Source organism: Typopeltis vanoorti, chromosome 22 (assembly GCF_054136105.1).
Source record: "Typopeltis vanoorti isolate ZY-2024b chromosome 22, IOZ_Tvanoo_1.0, whole genome shotgun sequence".
Classification (NCBI taxonomy): domain Eukaryota; kingdom Metazoa; phylum Arthropoda; class Arachnida; order Uropygi; family Thelyphonidae; genus Typopeltis; species Typopeltis vanoorti.
Window position 1 is genome coordinate 72,952,088 of NC_143570.1, and position 20,253 is coordinate 72,972,340.

General features: G+C 36.1%; 1 protein-coding gene across 8 annotated transcripts in view; it reads left to right on the top strand.

Moving 5' to 3' along the window:
- The window catches only part of Bmcp (uncoupling protein Bmcp mitochondrial), a 475,843-nt gene that overhangs the window by 231,997 nt on the left and 223,593 nt on the right, over positions 1–20,253 (top strand). For all 8 annotated transcript variants that reach the window (XM_090411822.1, XM_090411820.1, XM_090411824.1 and 5 more), the window contains one exon: positions 19,533–19,627. In XM_090411822.1, coding sequence (XP_090267948.1) covers positions 19,533–19,627 — 95 coding nt within the window. The remainder of the gene's footprint in view (positions 1–19,532; positions 19,628–20,253) is intronic.

Below are 20,253 nucleotides of genomic sequence, written 5' to 3' on the forward strand. Positions count from 1 at the left end.
TCCTAAGCTTTCATTTGCTGCTGCATTTAGTATCGTTTTTATATTGAGCCATTCTATTTCTATTTCTTCATTTTGTTTTATTTTATCTAGATACTGGTTAATTCTTTGTTCATATAGCCATTTTACATTTGTGTCATTCAATAGTCTAGTTTTGTAAACAAATGTTTAAATTTTTCTTTCTGTTCTTGTTACTTGTAGCCATTTAGGTGGTAATCTTAATTTTATTTTAACAAGGAAGTGGTCATTGCTTATTTCATATCCTCTGTGAACTCTAACATCTAGTGAAAATTTTGATGTCTTTTCATTTAATATGAAGTATTCTAATATTGATTTCCATCCTCTTGCTGCCCAAGTATATTTATGTATGTCTCTATGTTTATAGAAGGAATTCATTATTTTTAGGTTATTATAAACTACAAAGTCAATCAATTTTTTACCATTTCTGTTTAATGTGTGTTCTCCATGTATTCCTATATTATTATTAATTTTCGTGTTTCCAATTCTTGCATTTAAGTCTCCTGCTAAAATTATGTAATCATTTTTATTTATTTTATTATATATGTTTTGTAGCTGATTATAAAAATCAATATTATCCTGTTCTCTTCCTTCTTCTGGGGCATATAAACCAATTATTGTTAAATAGCCTCTATCTATTTTTATTCTAGCTTCTATTATTCTTTCATTCCATAATTTATAATGTTTTAACTGTTTTTAAAGGGAGTTATGAATCCAAATCATGACTCCTGCTTGTGCTCTTTGGTCTCTGTCGACTCCACTGTATATGACATTAAAATTTTCAGTTCTCATAGTTCCTTTTAATTTCTTTTTTGTTTCAGTGATTACTGCTATTTTAAAATTTCTTTCATTTAATAACTGGTCTAATTCTATTTCTTTATATGCTATTCCTCTTACATTCCAGTTTGCTATGTGTATTATATTTTGTCGTTTCCATTTTCATTTTCCCTTTTCCATTTCAGGGTCATTTCCCATAGATTCAATCCGATTATCTTTTTCTGTCAGCTTACAAGTATGGTTATGTTCTCCATGTCAGGGGACTAGCCTGACGATGGAATAGTTCAGTGGTAGGGCTGCTACCTTAAGGCTTCTGAACTCACCTTCTTCTGAATTTAAACCCATAGGAAGAATAGGGTATATTGAAGGGGAAAGGGTAGATTATAGAAGAAATATAGTAAGGTTTATAGAGAGGACATAGTTGTAAGGCCAGAAATGAAAAGACCCCATGGCCCTCGAGTACTCTAATAGCACAAGGGTCATAAAGTGAGAAGAGTTGGCTGATAAGGCCTTATAGGAAAGATTAAAGTAAGTGGGTCTTCCTCAAAGTAGAAGAAGGAGAGAGATAGATCCAGCTAGGGGTCCATGGGAGTGCTGCTTCCCTTACAATCAAGATGATTGCCCCTTATGGCCCTGTTGGTCCACGAGTCCTTATTCAGTATATTCGGACCATCCCACCATATATATATATACACACACACGCACGCGCATGTACACACACACACACACATGGTGGGCTCCCCTATCTGCCACCCAGGGGACGCACTCTCTAGGGGTTACAGGGTCCCCTGAGAGAGAAGTTTTTTTTCCAAAGTTAAACTGATTAGAATGGTTGGTCTAGCAACTATATATCGATTGAGGCAGACATAGCTTATAATTTAAATTTAGAAGAGCTTAAAAATAGTTTTATTGTGCGATATCCCCGTAGAGCAAACATTGAATTAATATTATTATATAATCGTTTTGCATTTATGTTTCTCTTGTAATAAAAAGAAAATAACAATTGGAGATTTTCTTATATTTTTGTCTTATAATCCATCGGGGGCGATATTTAATTGTTTGCCTCAGGGCGCGATCTAATCTGGTGACGGCCCTGCTCATAATAATTACTCAACCTGTGCTCATTGTACTAATTTGGCAATGTGTGTCTTCTAGATCATCTGTGGAACTCCCTGGTCTATAGCAACAACCAAATGTATGTTTTGTCTTACTAGTCTTAATCTCATGCCAGATTGCTTCAAATGAACAGCCTCCCTCCTGCCTGTCTCCTATTCTTTTTGGTTGCAATTCATATGCTATCATCAGCAGGCTATCATGAAAATAATAAACCCTTCACATTCTATCCCTGTAACTACATCATCTGCTGTTAACCCAGTCTCACTAATGCCTATAAATTTTGGCAAGTTTGCTCAAAACTCCTCCCTCTTGTTCCTGTACTTCTGACATTAGTATATAGACACTGCAGCATCCATTTAGGCCCCCCACATCCCTTTACTTCCTGAATTGACTACCCCATTCAATATTTCTGCTTAAGAGAATAGATTCTGCACTTGGTCATTCTCACACTCACTTGCCTCATGGGTTCATTTACACAAACTCATCTACTTCCACCCTAATTGCTTAAGTTTTCCTGAATTTGCACTTCATCATGCTCAGTGAACAGAGCTCTCTCTGAACATCTAACACCAAAACCATTTAGATGTAATCCGTTAGCATTGTACAAATCCTTCTTTCTGTCAAATACACTCCACAGGTTGACAAATCCTTTAACATTCTTTCTGCACAACCTACATGTAGACTCATTAGCTAGCAACACCCTCCTCCTTCTTAGTTTGCCTCTATCATAGCATGACAGGAGATGTACAGTCTTCACCTTCTCACTTTTCAGTTTTGCCTCTTCTAACAACTCCTTTACATCCTCCCTCATAGAATACTTCTTGCCTCTCAATTATTATTTGCCTCACAAAAATTATTTGTGAGGCAAGTAATTTCCTTTTACCTGCCTTTTTTGTACCCAGATGGCATGACTAATATCATGAATTTTTACGCCAGGGAAACATGATTTTGTCACACTTTCATTAAGTACTCTCCTGATCATTGAGTCTCCATAAATAATTTTCTCCTTACCTCGTTTTTCTTTTTTGTTCACTCAGTCTTTAGTTCTACTTCAGACTGCCTGCTTCTTTCTCTTCTCGGCCCTGCTAAGTTCTTACTGCTTCTGCAGTTTTTCAATTTTGCACTTTGTCCTGTGAAGGATAACATTCAAGCATGCTGTTTCTTTATTAATATCCATTTCATCATCCTTAGTTTTCTCAGCCACACTTTGGACATTAATAACATCATTTTTCATCCTACTGTTGTTACTGTCTGCTCTACTAACATTTGCTGTGTTCTTGTCACCTAATATGCACTCACTTTTGAAACATTTCATACATGTCTCTCTCTCTCTCCAGTTTCAATTTCCTTCCACATATCCTTTAATTTTCTTGATGAATACATTTCACATATGTTGCACTGCACAAAATCCAGCAAATTCAAATCACCTGACAACATGGTCTTTGCTATAATTGTTCTACCATGCATTGGTGCCATACCGACAAATCATATTAAACAAACTAACAAAAAAAATATGCACTCACTTTTGAAACATTTCATACATGTCTCTCTCTCTCCAGTTTCAATTTCCTTCCACATATCCTTTAATTTTCTTGATGAATACATTTCACATATGTTGCACTGCACAAAATCCAGCAAATTCAAATCACCTGACAACATGGTCTTTGCTATAATTGTTCTACCATGCATTGGTGCCATACCGACAAATCATATTAAACAAACTAACAAAAAAAATACAACTTTTACTTACAAACTAAATAGCTCAATCAATCACACAACTGTTTAAAATAAAAACTACAATAAGTTAACTTAATAAATACGTAAGTTTCTTATCTTTCAGGAGTACTAAATCCACTCTACACACACAATATGCCACTTAGGTTCTTTGCATGGAGAGTGACTGGAATGGAATGTGTTGCCAGACTTTGTTGTGAATGCAGATACATTTAATTAGTTTAAAGCATGGTTTGATGGGCTTTCTGTGTAACAGTGTTTGTATTCTGTGATGAATCTTTTGACTCCATGGAGGTCTAGTGTTAATGATAATAATAATAAGAATAATAATAACAAGATGTGGGATCAATATTTTTGTTTATTATTATTATCATCAGTACACCCATGAGCAGAACAAGGCTCAAGCTAGGAAGGTTGCTAGCATAGTAAGAAAAGCTAAATCAGATTATGAGAAGACCTTAGACAATGAGATCAAGGGTATTCCCAAAGAGTTCTTCCGCTGTGTGGCAAGTAAAAGGAAGAATGACTTCGGAAGGATAACTTTAGTGGGTGCTGATGGTATTGTGGTGACAAAATGAGATGTCTGAAATGAGAGTCGAGTTACTGAGTGATCACTTTTCAAAAGTCTCTCACCAAAGTGAGGATATCTCTGTACCTGTAGCAATCACTAATGTGAGAATTGAAGTTAAGAAATCAGAGGTATTTAATATATTGCAAAATTTAAATGCAAACACTGCTGTAGGTTTAGATGGAATATCAGCTCGGGTGTTGCGTGAATGTGCAAAGGAATTGTCAACCCCTCTTACTTGGATATTTAACCTTACGTTTGAACTCTGATATGGTCCCTAGAGAGTGGAAGTTAGGCAAAGTGGTTCCTTTCCATAAAGGTGGCTCTAAAAATGCGGTAGTGGAGTAGTGGTAAAAGTATTGGAAAAGTTGGTTAAAGACAAAATTCAAGAATGGGTGGATCAGGATATGATACTCTATAGAGGCCAACATGGTTTTGTTAAAGGTAGATCCTGCCTTAGCAATCTGTTAACTTTTTATAATAGAATGACATCTGAGTTGGACAAAGGAACTGGCTACACAGTGGTACTTTTGGATTTTGCTAAGGCTTTTGAGAGGATACCCCATGGAACACTGTTACGCAAATTGGAGCAGATGGGAAGAATGGATACTAAATTGGTGATATGGATAGGAGAATGGCTCAGAGAGAGATACCAGAAGGTGGTGTATGGAGGAGCCGAGTCCAGGATGAGGCAGGTGACCACTGGTCACCTGCCTCATCCTGGACTCTGCTTCAGGGCTTTGTGCTTGGGCCATTGTTGTTTAATTTGTATATAAATGATATAGGAAATGGCTTAAAGGGCTTAATTCAGTTGTTTGCTGATGATGCAAAGTTGGGTAACGCAATAAAAAATCAAGCCGATGTTGAAATTTTGCAGGATGATTTAAATAAGCTGGTAGAATGGGCAAAAGGTAATGGATGTCAGTTCAATGTGGAAAAGTGTAAAGTTATGCATTTTGGGATTAAGAGATTACCAGCTGTGTACTACATTGATGGAACAGTACTCTAAGAGATTGATTAGGCTAGGAACTTAAGGGTGTTGGTAGATAGGGAGAATGAAGTTCAGGGAACACATTGCTACGGTGTCCAAGATTGCACATAGAATTACTTGTTTGTTGAGGAACACACTGACATCCAGAGATAAAGAGGTTATTATTCTCCTTTATAAAGTGTTGATACGTCCGCATTTGGATTACTGTGCTCAGGTCTGGTCACCTGGATTTCTTGGAGATGAGGAGGTTGTGGAGAGGGTTCAGAGAAGAGTGACTAAGTTGGTGAGTGATGTAAAAAATGCTGCCTACATTGATAGATTGAGAGCTTGTGGATTGCAGAGGTTGGTTGATAGGCGGAGAAGAGGGGATATGATAGAAACATTTAAATTACTGAAAGGTTTTTATTGGATTGATGCAGGGGAAATATTCAGCTGTGCGATAGTGATGGAAGAACAAGAGGTCATCCCTGGAAATTAAAGAAGAGTGTGGTTAACAAGGGTGTGAGAACAAGGTTTTTTGCCTGGAGGGTGGTGAATGAGTGGAATTCATTGCCTGACTTAGTTGTGAGTTCTTCGTCTGTAAATTAATTCAAGAAGAGATATGACAGATATTGTTTTGCTAGTTTGGGTCTCCCATGATGAGTCTACTGACTGCATGGAGATACCCAAACCAGCAAAACAATATCTGTCATAGGATTATTATAATAATAATAATAAACATTATACTTCCATGGAATCAAAAAGACTCATTGTAGGTAATCCTAAACATTCACCAAATAGCTCTTCAAACTGTATACATTAAATGCATTCACCATCCTCACACTCATCACACCCTCAGACAATGCATTTCAATTCTGTACCATTCTCTATGCCAAAAATGCCTTTTCATCTCCCTTCTCACACTGCCGTTGCACATATTTCAGAGTTAGCCTTTTGTTTCTTACTCTCCACATTTCCCCAAGTTCTATCAATTTTTTTTCACATTTATTTTTTATTTTATTTTATTTTTATTATATTATTATTATTTAGATAGAAACCCTCTCAGCTTCGTACAACAGATAGTCTTATCCTAATAGGTGATATTAACATTAACACCCTCGACCATGGCTCTCCAACCACTAACACATATCTTAACATTCGTGACTTATTTTTCACGGTATTAACAACACCACAAACACTTTTATCAACAAAGATGTTTTATTAACGCTTATATTTCGCTGATTTTCAACTCAGCATCATCAGAGCACAACACACATGTAAACGTGACAGTGAGTGAGTGAAACAATATAATTGCAAAAGACAAAAGATCTAAAGTCCTATTTTTTGGCGCCCTCTAACGAGAAAAAAAAAAAAAAAAACACAGCAGTTATCCAGGAGTTTTTCTTAGGATAACCGTCTCCCAAATTTTTGGCAAATTAATGCAACCATATTTGTTAAGGTTGGGAGAATTCTTCAAAGCCATTGCTGACTCAAAAAAATAATCTTTCAGATCTATAACAACTCCTAAATAGCACATTCGTTTTCCTCCATCGAATCCTGTGTGAAGGAGTGTCCAAAGCGTGGTCTGCCAGTCCCGACTTGCCATAGTAATAATAGCAAATGTATCTTTCATGTTCTTCCAGGCGGATGTTCACTGAACTTCCTGTTTGCCCATAATAGTCCAAGTCACAGTCACACAGAACTTCATACACTCCTGGGTGTGCTAAAGGGTAAAGTTTATCCTTAGGCGAGCGGATCAGAGTTGCCAGCTTGACATGAGGTTTGAAAGTGGTGCGAAGGCCATGTTTCAACAATACTTTGGCTATCTTTTCCAATGTACCTCTGATATAGGAAATAGAAATGGTCATGTTGTATTCTTGTGTATTAGGGGAGGGCAGAGTATTTTATCTATTTTGGGGATTGTAGCCGTTGGCTAAGAACGTATGGCGCAGGTATTGGAGTTCAGTGGTCAGAGCTGTATCGTTAGAACAAATGGCTCTGGCTCTGTGTGTAAGTGTTTTTAAAATGCCGTACTGTTGGACTGGATGATGATGTGATTGTTTATGTAGGTCCTGTGTGTGTAGGCTTTCTGTAAATAGAAAAAGCTAGTGATCCATCTGAAAGGCGGGTGACTAATGTGTCAAGAAATGGTAAACAGTTATTTGATTCTTTTTCTACTGTGAAGTGAATTTTGGGGTGTTGGCTGTTTAGGTAGGTGACAAAAGCATCCAAAGTGTCTTGTCCATGGGGCCAGATGGCAAACACATCATCTACATAGCGTAACCACACTTGTGGCTTGTATGTAGCTGTGGTAAGTACTTTGTTTTCAAAGTGTTCCATGTAAAAATTTGCTAACGGGGAGAGAAGGGGGGGGAACCCATAGCTGTACCATTAATCTGTTTATAGAATTCCCCCCCCCCATGTAAAGTAACCTGCATTCATGGTAAATTGAAATAATTCAAAAATATCTGGGGAAAATTTAGACTTGATTAAATCAAGAGTGTCTATAAGTGGTACATTGGTAAATAAGGAGGTGACATCGAAACTAACCATTATGTCTGAATCTTTTAGGATTAGATTTTTAACCAGTGTTTTGAAATCGATTGAATTTTTTACAAAAGTAGAGGAGTTGCCAGTAAGGGGGGCAAGTGACTTGGCTAAATGCCAGGCCAGTTTATATGTGGGACTATCTATGCTATCAACTATGGGGCATAGGGGAATATTAGTTTTGTGGATTTTTGGTAATCCATAAATACGGGGTGGTTTAACATGAATTGGTTTTATTTTCCTGATGATTTCTTTGGGCCATGATGTCACTTTTTTCAGTAATTTTCAGACTTTTTTCTTTTGAGACATCGTAGGGTCTCGATGTATAATTTGATATGTGGAACTGTCACATATGAGATCTTGCATTTTTCTGTTATACTCTTCTTTATTCATGATAACTGTTGCATTTCCTTTATCGGCTTTTGTAATAATAATATTTTTATTATTATATAACGTTTTAGGGCAGTTATTTGCTTACGTGGCATATTGCTTTTTGGAGGCCTAGCCTTGTGTATAATACTTGCTATATCTAGTTGCACGTTATTGGCCATTGCTGGCAGAAGATCGTGGATACCTCGTTCTACTTTCATCATAATTTCTAGTTTAGGAATTTGTTTGGGCGTGACGGCAAAGTTATGTCCTAGACTGGGAGCGTTCTTGGCTTCTTCAGTGAGTGTTTCCGACAATAGGATTACGACCACGTGATCTCATCGAAGTTGCGGTCGGGACTTCGTATGTTGGTGCTGTTGTAGGAGTTCAAATTTCTTTAGGTGTTTGCTTTTTACTTTTGTGAATTCTTTTTTTGCTGCAACTTCGGAGATGTGCTGTAGGACAGTCCATATTTCAGGATTTAACATGTTTATTAGTTCTTGTTGTAGAGCTGTGATAGAGCTGTTTAGCTTACTAAGCTCTATGCAAGTAGTGGCGATTTGTTCTCGAAGAAGTGCTAAACTCGCCCATCGATAAATACGATGTGCCTTTGCCAATTGCAACTTTTCTTTGAATTTCAGAAAAGATGGAATTATATCGTTGTCGCGGCATCGTCTGATGATGCTGAGTTGAAAATCAGCGAAATATAAGCATTAATAAAACATCTTTGTTGATAAAAGTGTTTGTGGTGTTGTTAATACCATGAAAAATAAGTCATGAATAACCATCAACACCTAAGCTTATCTGTTAGACATACCTTAACATATTAAGCCAGTACAACATAAATCCAACTATAAGCTCAAACAAGAGAAGAAATTTTAAATGACTCACTAACACAAATCATGCATAGACCACATAAACATACAGACTCCTACTAATACATATACGTCACGGTAATCACTAATTAGCTGATCACTACTCTATTGCAATCATTCCACAAAATCACCATTACATTATCCACATGATATAAAATCCCACTAGCACACTACTATCATAGTAAAAAGCATTGCTGATAACCTTATAAAAGACACAAACTGGAACAAGCTACTTACTATAAATGATCCAATAACTTTATACGACAGTCTCAAATTTCTCTTTACAGAAAACAAAACTCTGAAGAAACAGGACACATGCACTAAATAATCTATGGATAAATGAGGACATCCTTAACAGCATTGCAATAAAAGACATTCTGTGGAAGAGAGTAGAAAAAGCCACCCAATGATATTCACCTACAAACATTGTACAAAAACACAAGAAACCAACTAACAACTAAATTAGGAGTGCAAACGATACTATTAAGGAGTACAAAAAGATAACCAGAAGGAACTCACAGAATCATCTAACAACATCATACCACTCAAAAAAAGATACTTTTCCCATTAGGCCCAACACAAAACTACAAGGGTTGTTCGATAAGTCAGTGCAAAAATGAAGAAAACCTAATTTTTTGGGGACAAACATTTTTTTATTTCTCAACATAGTCTCCTTTGAGGTCTATACACTTAGTCCAACATTGCTTGAGTTTTTTGATCCTATCCATATAGTATGATTTGTCCAACTCTTACATATGAGAAAATAGGCAGTTGTTTCAGCAATCACCTCATCGTTTGATGAAAATCTCTTTCCTGTCAGCCATTTTTTCATGTTTGGAAACAGATAGTAGTCCAAGGGAGCCAAATCTGGAGAGTGGGGGGGGATGCGAAAGGACCTCGTAGCGTAAATCGAACAATTTTGCTGTCACAATTCCAGAAGAGTGAGCGGGTGCATTGTCATGGTGAAAAAGAATCCTCTTTTTTTGCCAAGAGTGGTTGTTTTTTCTTTATTTCATTATTTAAATAATTCAGCAAAGACGCATAATACACTCCGGTAATTGTTTTGCCCTTTTCCAAGAAGTCTATGAAGATTATGCCATGAGCATCCCAGAAGATGGTGACCATAACCTTTCCTGCTGAAGGAACAGTTTACGCTTTCTTTGGTGCAGATTCCCCGCTTGCAATCCATTGTTTTGACTGTTCCTTGGTCCATGTTTCGTCCACTGTTATAAAACGATGCAAAAATTCCTCTGGATTCCGTTGAAACAGCTTCAAGCTTCTGTGCAACAGTTCACAAGTTGATGCTTTTGATCCAATGTGAGCAAACGCAGCACTCATCTTGCGGATAGTTCTCTCATATGTAAATGCTCATGTAAAATATTATGTACGCGACCATTTGAGATGCCCACAGTCTTAGCCACTTCATGCACCTTCACTCTTCTATCATCCATCACCATATCATGGAATTTTTCAATAATTTCTGGAGTAGTGACCTCAACAGGAAGTCCAGAATGTTCATGGCCACTTCAAAAGTTACCAAATCACTTATAAACCATTCTAATCGAAGGTACAGACTCACCATAATGTTTATCAAACTTAGCTTTGGTTTCCTGAGCCGTTTTTTCCTTTCAGAAAGTAATGTTTAATCACTACACGAAATTCTTTCTCATCGATTTTTCACAAATCACAGTACTTGATCGATTCAAATGAATGCCAAACACTGAGTAATAGATCTGTCTGACTAAAACCTAGTGTGTGATCCCCCAACAGTTGCCAGCAACTAAAAATAACCTCGATACGTACTGGTGCCGCCATCTCTTAGATTTTGCATGGACTTTTCGAACAGCCCTCGTATTAACACAAATTCAGGAGCAAACAATGTTCTTTCCTCCTGTATCCAGATTGGAACTAAAAGATGTTCTCTCACAATTAAAGCAAAAGACAAGTCCAGCAATTGACAAAATCAGACTCACAGACTTCCTAACACATTTTGAACAACTGAATCCTGTACTTCTGAAACTTGTGAACACGATATTTGATATTGGCACTATTCCCAAACAACTAAAAACCGCTATAGTTACACTTATGTACAAACATGGAAAAAGAAAGATGTTCACAAATACAGACCAATAGCTTTCTTCCCTGTTATCTCTAAACTTCTTGAAAAAGCAATACACACAAGACTACAAAACTACTTACAGAAATATAGCATCATCTCACAAAAGTGGTGATACCAATGCAGAAGCAATGGAGAAGCCACACTTACCTATACGAGTTGTCAAAAGGTGTACCACCTCATTATTAAATTACTCTGGATTTAGAGACAGATGGTACACCTTTTGGCAACGTATAGGTAAGTGTGGCTTCTTCATTGCTTCTGCCTTGGTATCACCACTTCTGGGTCTGGCTCCCACTGATGAGACCTCAATGGGGGTCGAAATCGGTCAGGGTAGTGACCCTTTCCTTAATGCATAACATTATGCATGTCTGCAAGGAGATGTGCTTTGCATTATGGGAGATACTGAGACAAGTAGTGATGAGAGCTTGATCCACCTTTGCCATGAGTTGCCTCAGTCCTGAAGATGTTTCAGGAGCAAACTTTGTTTGCTTACACTTGGATAAAGGATTAAACTAAATTTATTATATTATGACCTTTTCTTGATGACTAGTATTAATAAATTAAAGACGTAATTCTGTATGTTAGTCAAGTAGATAATAGTTTAATATCCGACGTTTCACTGACTGATAACTATTACGTGATATGACCAACTGGCCTGTGGACTTAACCAAAAAACTAAAATCTATGCATCCGTTAACTTCAACACTATATGGTGTTCCCAAAATCCATAAAGAAGGTACACCATTACGTCCAATAGTAGATGGTATCCATTCACCTACTTACAGATTATCAAAATATCTAGCCAAAATGTTACAAGAACACATTCACAACACGGATTCTTATATCAAGAACTCCCAACATTTCTTGGAAAAATTAAAAAACATCCATATCTCTGAAGATAATATTATGGTTAGCCTGGATGTTACATCTCTGTTCACAAATATCCCAGTTTCAAAAGTCATCGACATTTGGTAGAAAAACCTGTTCCCACCAAACATCACCAAGTTGTTCAAGCATTGCTTAACGTCGAACTATTGTACATGGCAAAAAACATACTACAAACAATTTAATGGATTAGCCACCCTCTCTCTCTCTCCTTCTTGTGCCGACCTATTCTTAGAAAATCTGGAAACTCAAATTTTATCCCAAATTACCCCTAAACCAACCACATGGTTTAGGTGTGTTGACGACATCTTCATCATTTGGAATCACAAAAAAGAGGAACTAATAGATTATCTAAACAAAATTAACTGCTTCCACAACACTATCAAGTTCACTTTGGAACTAGAAAAAGATAATAAACTTCCATTCCTAAACGTCCTTATTAAGAAACAAACCGACAATAGCATCAACCTGTCGATATATAGAAAACCTACTAACACAGGACGCTTTCTCCATTTCGACTCATCTCACCACATATCCCAGAAACTCAGCATTATCCATATGCTCAAAAAAAGAGCTATACAGTGTACCACAGACCCTGGCGACTTACAAGAAGAATTAATGAAAATATCCAGAGATCTATCCCTAAATAGTTACCCTACAAGAATCATCAATGAGATTCTCTTCAGCGACATACAGCAAAGACAACGAGATGAAACCCAATACATCAACTCTATAACAATTCCATTTGTTAGTGCCATATCCAAAAAATTAGCTCTTCTTCTAAAACCATATAATATCAGAGTAACCTTCAAACCTATTGAGACCATTCAAAAGTTTATAAGATTACCGAAAGATAGCCATCCTTTCTACAAATACTCTGGAGTTTATAGCATACCCTGTTCATGCGGTATTAATTACATCGGACAGACATCTAGAAGTTTTGAAACAAGAAAGAAGGAACACATAGGCTATGTAAGGAACAACAGACAAGATATATCAGGCCTTTCTTCCCACTTTGCCTCTACCATCCATAATATTGAATGTGATATGAGCCATATGCCCTACATAGAAGAGAACTACCATTCCAGAACATTTAAAGAAGCTGCTACAGTCGCCCATTCAACAGATAACTTAAATAAGAATCAAGGCCTAATCTTACCAGATATATGGAAAACTCTAATCAGATCATTTAACCAAAAAGAAATGAACACTCATGAAAATTATAATAAATTTCTCAACAAATAAAATGTTGTGCTTGCGACACGCATATTATATCATTGTATCACGCACACTGATAACTATACATAATTTTTAGAATTGTCGGTTAGTTTCCTAGTTTTTGTTACTTTCTATTGCTTACCAGTATATCCTTTGAAAATGCTGACAGATATCAGTCAGTGAAATGTCGGATATTAAACTATTATATACTTAACTAACATACAGAATTAAGTCTTTAATTTGTTAAATTTATTATAGTTTAACCAAGTGGGAAAAAACTTCGTCGTCGTCGTCCAGTAGCATCCTCTAGCAAGAGGGTTGCAGCAGATGAGCAGCTCTTCTCCATTTCTGTCTGTCTGTCTGTCACTTCCATCATTCTTAAACCAGTCCATTCCACAATGTCATTAAACCACTCTCTAGTTGGTTTTCCACGTCTTCTCTTCCCCTCAACTTTCCCTTGTAATATAGTTCTTGTCAGGTGTCCCGAAGAACCTCTCAGAAGATGTCCTGCAAATCTAGTTTTTCTTTGCATAATATTCTTTAGCAGTGTTCTTTCCATCCCAACTCGTCTTAAAACTTCTTGATTTGATATTCTTTCTGTATAGCTAATCTTTTCCATCTTTCTATAACACCACATTTCCAATGCATTAATTCTTTCCATATCTCTCTTTCTTAGTGTCCATGACTCACTTCCATAACTTGCAATACTCCAAACTGTTGCTTTAACTATTCCAATTCTAATGCCTATTTTAGTGTTCTTGTTTATTAAAATTCTCTTCATTTCCATAAATGCCGATTTAGCTTTGCTTATTCTATTTCTAATGTCCAACTCTGAAGTTCCTTTCTCTGAGATCCAGCTACCTAAATATTGAAATCTTTCCACTTCTTCTAAAATCTTTCCTCCACATCTTATTTTTACATTATCTCCTATTTTTCTACCCATTATCATTATCTTGGTCTTTTTTGTGTTAATTCTTAGTCCATACTCTTTACAAGAGTTTTCAATTCTTTGAATAATTTGTTGTAACCCATTTTCACTTTCTGCCATCACTACTACATCATCTGCATATCTTAAGTTATTAATGATTCTTCCATTTATTTTTATTCCTTCTTCTACATCCTCAAGTGCCTCTCTAAACATTTGTTCACTATAAAAATTAAACAATAATGGTGATAACTTGCATTCTTGTCTGACTCCTCTCTCCACCGGGAATTCTCCTGTTTTCTCTCCATTTACACATACTGATGCAATTTGTGACCAATATAATCTCTTTGAAATTTCCAAGTCATAAGAGTCAATATCAGTAATTTCTAGAATGTCAAAAAGCCTTTCATGTTTCACTGTATCAAATGCCTTTTCAAAATCTAGAAATCCCCGAAACAACTTTCCACCATGGTTTAGTGTTTGCTCCCCAATAATTCTTAGACAAGTTATAGCCTCTCTAGTTCATCTGTTGGTTCTGAATCCAAACTGTTCCTCATTCATTTCTTTTTCTATTTTATTTCTAATTCTCTCTAAAATTATTTGCACCAGAATTTTTGCTGTGTGAATTATAAGACTTATCGTTCTAAAATTGTTACAGTCTAAAACTCCCGTCTTTTTTGGAATGGGGATAAAAATTGATCTTCTAAACTCCTCTGGTAATTCTTGTCCTTCATAAATTCCGTTAATAATTTGCCATAACACTTCCATATCTTTTTCACCTATATTCCTTATAAGTTTTATCTGTATACCATCTATTCCAGTGGATTTTCCTTCTTTCATCTTTTGAATTGCTAGATTCAATTCCTCCCTCATGATGCACAGTCTCTGCCCACTATGTTCTTTCCTTTGATTTTCTCCTCTTTCCCTGTCTTCATAAAGTTTACTTACATATTCTTCCCATCTCTGTAATATCTTCTCTTTTTCTATCAGAATTTCACCTCTTTCATTCTTGATTGCTCCAGTCCTTAGCATCTTTCTCCTTCCTGTCATCATATTAATGTTTTCATAAACACCTTTTATGTCCTTTCTTTCTGCCTTTACTGTTGTATCTTTACTTATTTCATCTAACCGGTCTTCCTTTTTCCTTCTTATCTCTCTTTGTATCTCCCTACTCAAGTCTTTATACTGCTTTTTTTTCTCCTCTGTTTTACTATTAACTAACGTTCTTCTTTGTGTTATTTTCTTCAAAATATTTTCCATCATCCATGGTTTCTTTCTTTTCTCTCTTTCTTCCTCTTTTTTTAGCTAAATGTAATTCTGTAGCAGTAATTATGCTTTCCTTCAGAATCTTCCATTTTTCACTTGCATCATCATTTTCTTGTATATTTCTCTCGTTCATTTCTTCCTCTACTTTCTTTGAGAATTCATTCGCCGTACTTGGTATCTTCAGCCGCTCCATGTTCCATGATTTGTTCCATTTCCCTGTAGTTACCTTTTTTAGATTAATCCTTATCTTAGTTGACAACAATATGTGATCTGTATCACAGTCTACTCCTAGATATGTTGTCACATCTTTTACAATGTTTCTATATCTTTTGTTTATCAAAAAAACTTCAAAAAAAAAAAAAACACTTCCAACAAAGAAATTTGTTCTGTGGTTTAGAGTTGAACTGTGAGAGTATGTTGATTAGCAGCTGCACAAGTTTGGATGGGTTTGACAGAACATGGGGGAATTACTGATTCCATTTCTGATGAACTGCAGCCATTGAAGCATTTATAGACAATACAGCAGAAACGGAATGCCTATGCAAAAGAAGTGGAGAGTATTAGTGAGAGAGAGAGAGAGAGAGATCATTAATCAATCTAACTGCTATTTTCTAACTGTATAGAATCCAACATTTTTAGGGAGCTCGTAGGACAACACCATGTATATGAGATCAATATTGAATAGTGGGATGGATCTGTTATTTATATAAGGTTAGGAGCTGTTTGGAGTTAATCAGCAAAAAAGAAAAACCTATACAACTGAATCCTGTACTGCTGAAACTTATGAACATGATATTTAATAATGTGTTGGATGCATTGGAGGCAATATTTGTAATGGGTTTGTCCTAAGAGAGATTTGAGACTAGAGTTACCAAGAAGATAAATCTTATCTTTAACAGAGATTTGGATGTTATCAAAGACTGGGAAAAAATTTTTTTTTTTTTTTTTTTTTTTTTTTAAAATAGGTAGAGCTCTGTTTTGTCAGCACTGAGGATGGAAGGTTATCCAAACCCTGTTGGTGAATGTTTTGGCGATCAGAATTTGAGGTAGTACTGGTTAAGTTTCTGCAGATTGCAGTGATTTGTACATTGCACGTGCAGAGTCAGGGAAACTTGAAAGTTTGGGTGTGGGGAAATGCAGTGAGTATGAGTCCAGGCAACCTAGAGGTTAGTGGAAGAGTGATCTCATGATGCTAAATGTATACCTCAGGTTCTTATCTTTAAGCAGAACACAAGTTGTAAGGGAGATTGTGGAATGAAGGAGTATTTCAAATTAAGTATACTAATGCCAGAAGTATTTGGAATATAGCTAAGGAGTTTTTGACATTTTTTGCTATCAATGAGATTTGGTTGAGTGAAAATGATATAGTTATGGGAATAGAATGCAAAGCATAAAGTGTCTATATATATAGAGAGAGAGAGCACTCATTCTCTCACTGTTTATGAATTTTGTGTTTCCAAGAGAAATATCCAGAATGGATAGCAAAGGAAAACACATCAGTAATATGATATTTTAATCTTTTCCCAGAAAACGTTAAAGGCTTAATATTCCTCTCTATTAAGTCTCTAACACAAGTTTCTCCATTTCTCTCATTACTTAAGCCTTAACACACATAACGAAAGAACTCCATCTTTTTGCCTCTTTTAACTGCTGCTTATACTGCACTTTTGCTGCTTTCTGTCAAGTGGGTCACATTGCTTGCCTGCTCTTTGTACTCTTCATGCAAATGTTATTACTATTCATCTTGTGCTGCTTCCATAATGCTTCCTTCATCTTCCAGATTGCATTCCTCACCTCTTCGTTTATCCATTTCATATCTTCCTTATTGTAACCTCCTCACTATTGGAATGCATTTAGACATTATCTCTGCTAGATAGTTCTAATTCTAATGTAGGGCCCAACTAGCATTGATCTCCTTTCCATTCAGATTAGGGCCTAACAAGTATTGATCTCCTTTCCATCCAGTTCCTCATTATCTGATATAGCTGCAAGCTGTTTCCTGTGTTTTTGTAATCACCAGCCTTATATCTCTTCATATATCTCTTTCTCACAGAAGTCCTGATGTAGGTGGCTAACACACAACTGATCACTTCATAGTTATTCTCACCAACTGAAGTGAGATTCAGCATCCCATTTATGTTATCCTCTGATGAGATTATTATTATTATTATATCTGAGATGTTAAGGGAGTCAAGGACTCATTGAGGGAGGCTATAAATCACCCAAACCAGCTGTCATACCTTCCCAAAAATTCATTCACACTAGATGCACTCACTACCGCTAAAGCCAAACTATTCCACTCACTGACTGCTCTGTGAGAGAAAAACCTAGCTCTTACCCTTTTCTTGATTTAGTTGAGATGACTAAATCATCTCATGAGATGAGATGAGATGACTAAATCCAAGACCCTTGATCCATACGCTCCTGTTATGCATTGCCCAAAGTAGTTACTTCTTTGGGCAATTACTTCTGTTCATTCTCCAATGCCATCTCTTCATTCCGTTCTCTAATACCATAATTAAAGTCACTTATAATGATCACCTTTTCTTTATTTGCTTGGCAGATTTATCTTTTCCTTATCATTTATCATTTTCTTCTCACTGCCTTCCACATTACCCATCTATAGCAACATCTATCTAAATATTTCATTCTGTTTGCTTCTACTTGACACCATACTGCTGACATCATTATTTCCTCCTTGCATCGCCACTTTGCATGACCATAACTCCTTTACTAACATCAAAAGCACATCCACCCTTCCTTTTTGCCTTCTCTGTCTTCACAAAAAACATCATACTCTTCCATCTGCATTCCTGTGAAGATGTAATCCTCATCCAGCCATGATTCATTTATTCTATAATTTTTGGACGAATGACCCATAGCAATGCAACAATTTTGTTCTCCTTATTTCAGACACTTCTGGCATTTGTAAATAACCAAATTTATAAGAAGTTCCACCAATACCACTTCTCAGATGCAACCATATATTTCCTCCTGGCCATTCCTCACAATTACCACCATCCGATAAACCTCCCAAGATCCAACTGTCCCAAATCCCAGGTCATCCCATTATTTTCTTGTTGTCTGCTCACTCATATACTTTTGCATCCACATTTACACTTGTCATGCAATATCTCCCTTTCCTTCCTAACCGTTTCAGTTTCTCTGTCATGAATGAACAGGAGTGCAACAATGATCCATTAAATACTCACACTGCTCACCTTTCCATTCATAAGCTGTTCAGTCTCTACTACCCTATTCCTGCTCTTTCACATCACCTCTTGCTCAGATCATCTGTTCACTGCAGTCATGATTTTCCCTTTCAACAACAGCTCTTTCAGATGAGCCACATTAGATGCATTTCTTCTCTTTTATACAGTTCCATTCCTTAAAATCATCTCACACATTCATGATTTTCCCTTTCAACAACAGCTCTTTCAGATGAGCCACATTAGTTGCATTTCTTCTCTTTTATACAGTTCCATTCCTTAAAATCATCTCACACATTCATGAACTTCATTTCTCTCTCTCTCTCCTCATGAAGCTCTGCTAGCATACTATTCATGATCTTTGCTTTCTCTTTTTTTGCTCATCACTGTCATACCTGGGCGACTCACTGATTACCCTTCTACCAAATTGTTATTTTAAATCTCCTTAATGATCTTCTCATATCCATTTCTCACATTTTCCTGGTTTCCAACCAAATCATTTTTCTTACTACCACTATAAACACTTTTGCTCACTTTCTCCTCATGTTCAATGCATCAGTCACTCTGCTTATTCTGCCTCTAGCAAAACAGACTTTGTGCACTTTCTCATTCATCACGCCTCTAATAATGAAATCGCCATACAGTGGCACTCCAGAATCATTCATTACTTCTTTCACATGACCAATTTTCATTCCATTCTATAATTCATAGGATTTGTTTTGGCACCACCTTTGTGCTATAGGACTATCTTGCATTATTTCCATTCCTTTAGGATCCAACGTTTGTGATTTTGTGCTGATAACATGCTTTACTAATTTATCCACATGTTTGTACACAAATTCCATACTAACCCTGTTGTTATATTTAGAATAAGATTTTGAAGATTACTATTATTATTGGATGAAGGTGGATATCTGTACTTTTAGTTTACAATTGCAGGTAACTATGATGAAACATTACTGCAAAATGTAATATGTGGAATAACAGCAGGAGTGGTATCTTCATCTATTGCCAACCCAACAGATGTCTTGAAGGTAAGTTTAACAAGCAGGAGCAAAAAAAAAAAAAAAAAAAGAAAGGTGGGACAAGGAGGGAAGAGGTTTCATCATAGATTATTTCAAGTTACACTTTAAATCTTTTGATAATTTGATTTGTTTATCATATCGAGACCAATTTTTAATTGATCTGTTAATCTGTGCATTTTAAAATAAATACTGAGATGATTACTCATATAATATCAACATTAAGGAAGAATCCTCACAGACATCTAATTTTCAAACCTGATCAAATAAATAGCTAGATTTTTAGTAGGATTCCTGTATTTTTCAAATAAAACTCTTGAATATAACACACACACACATGCACGTGTGCACGCACGCACACACACACAAAGGTTGTGTTTGTCATATAAAATTAATTAAAATTTATGAACTTATTTACAAATTAGCCAGATAATAAATGAAATAGATGATGACTATCAGCTATTTTATTTATTATCGAGTACAGTACCCCTCTATCATTATCAAGGACAGTATCCAACAGTTAATATATTAAATAAAGAAGCGCCATTTAGGTGTCTACCTGCATTATATTTCAATCCACACCAGAATAAGGAAAATAAGGCTTAGATCCATTGATGCTAAATGAACGATTGAAACAT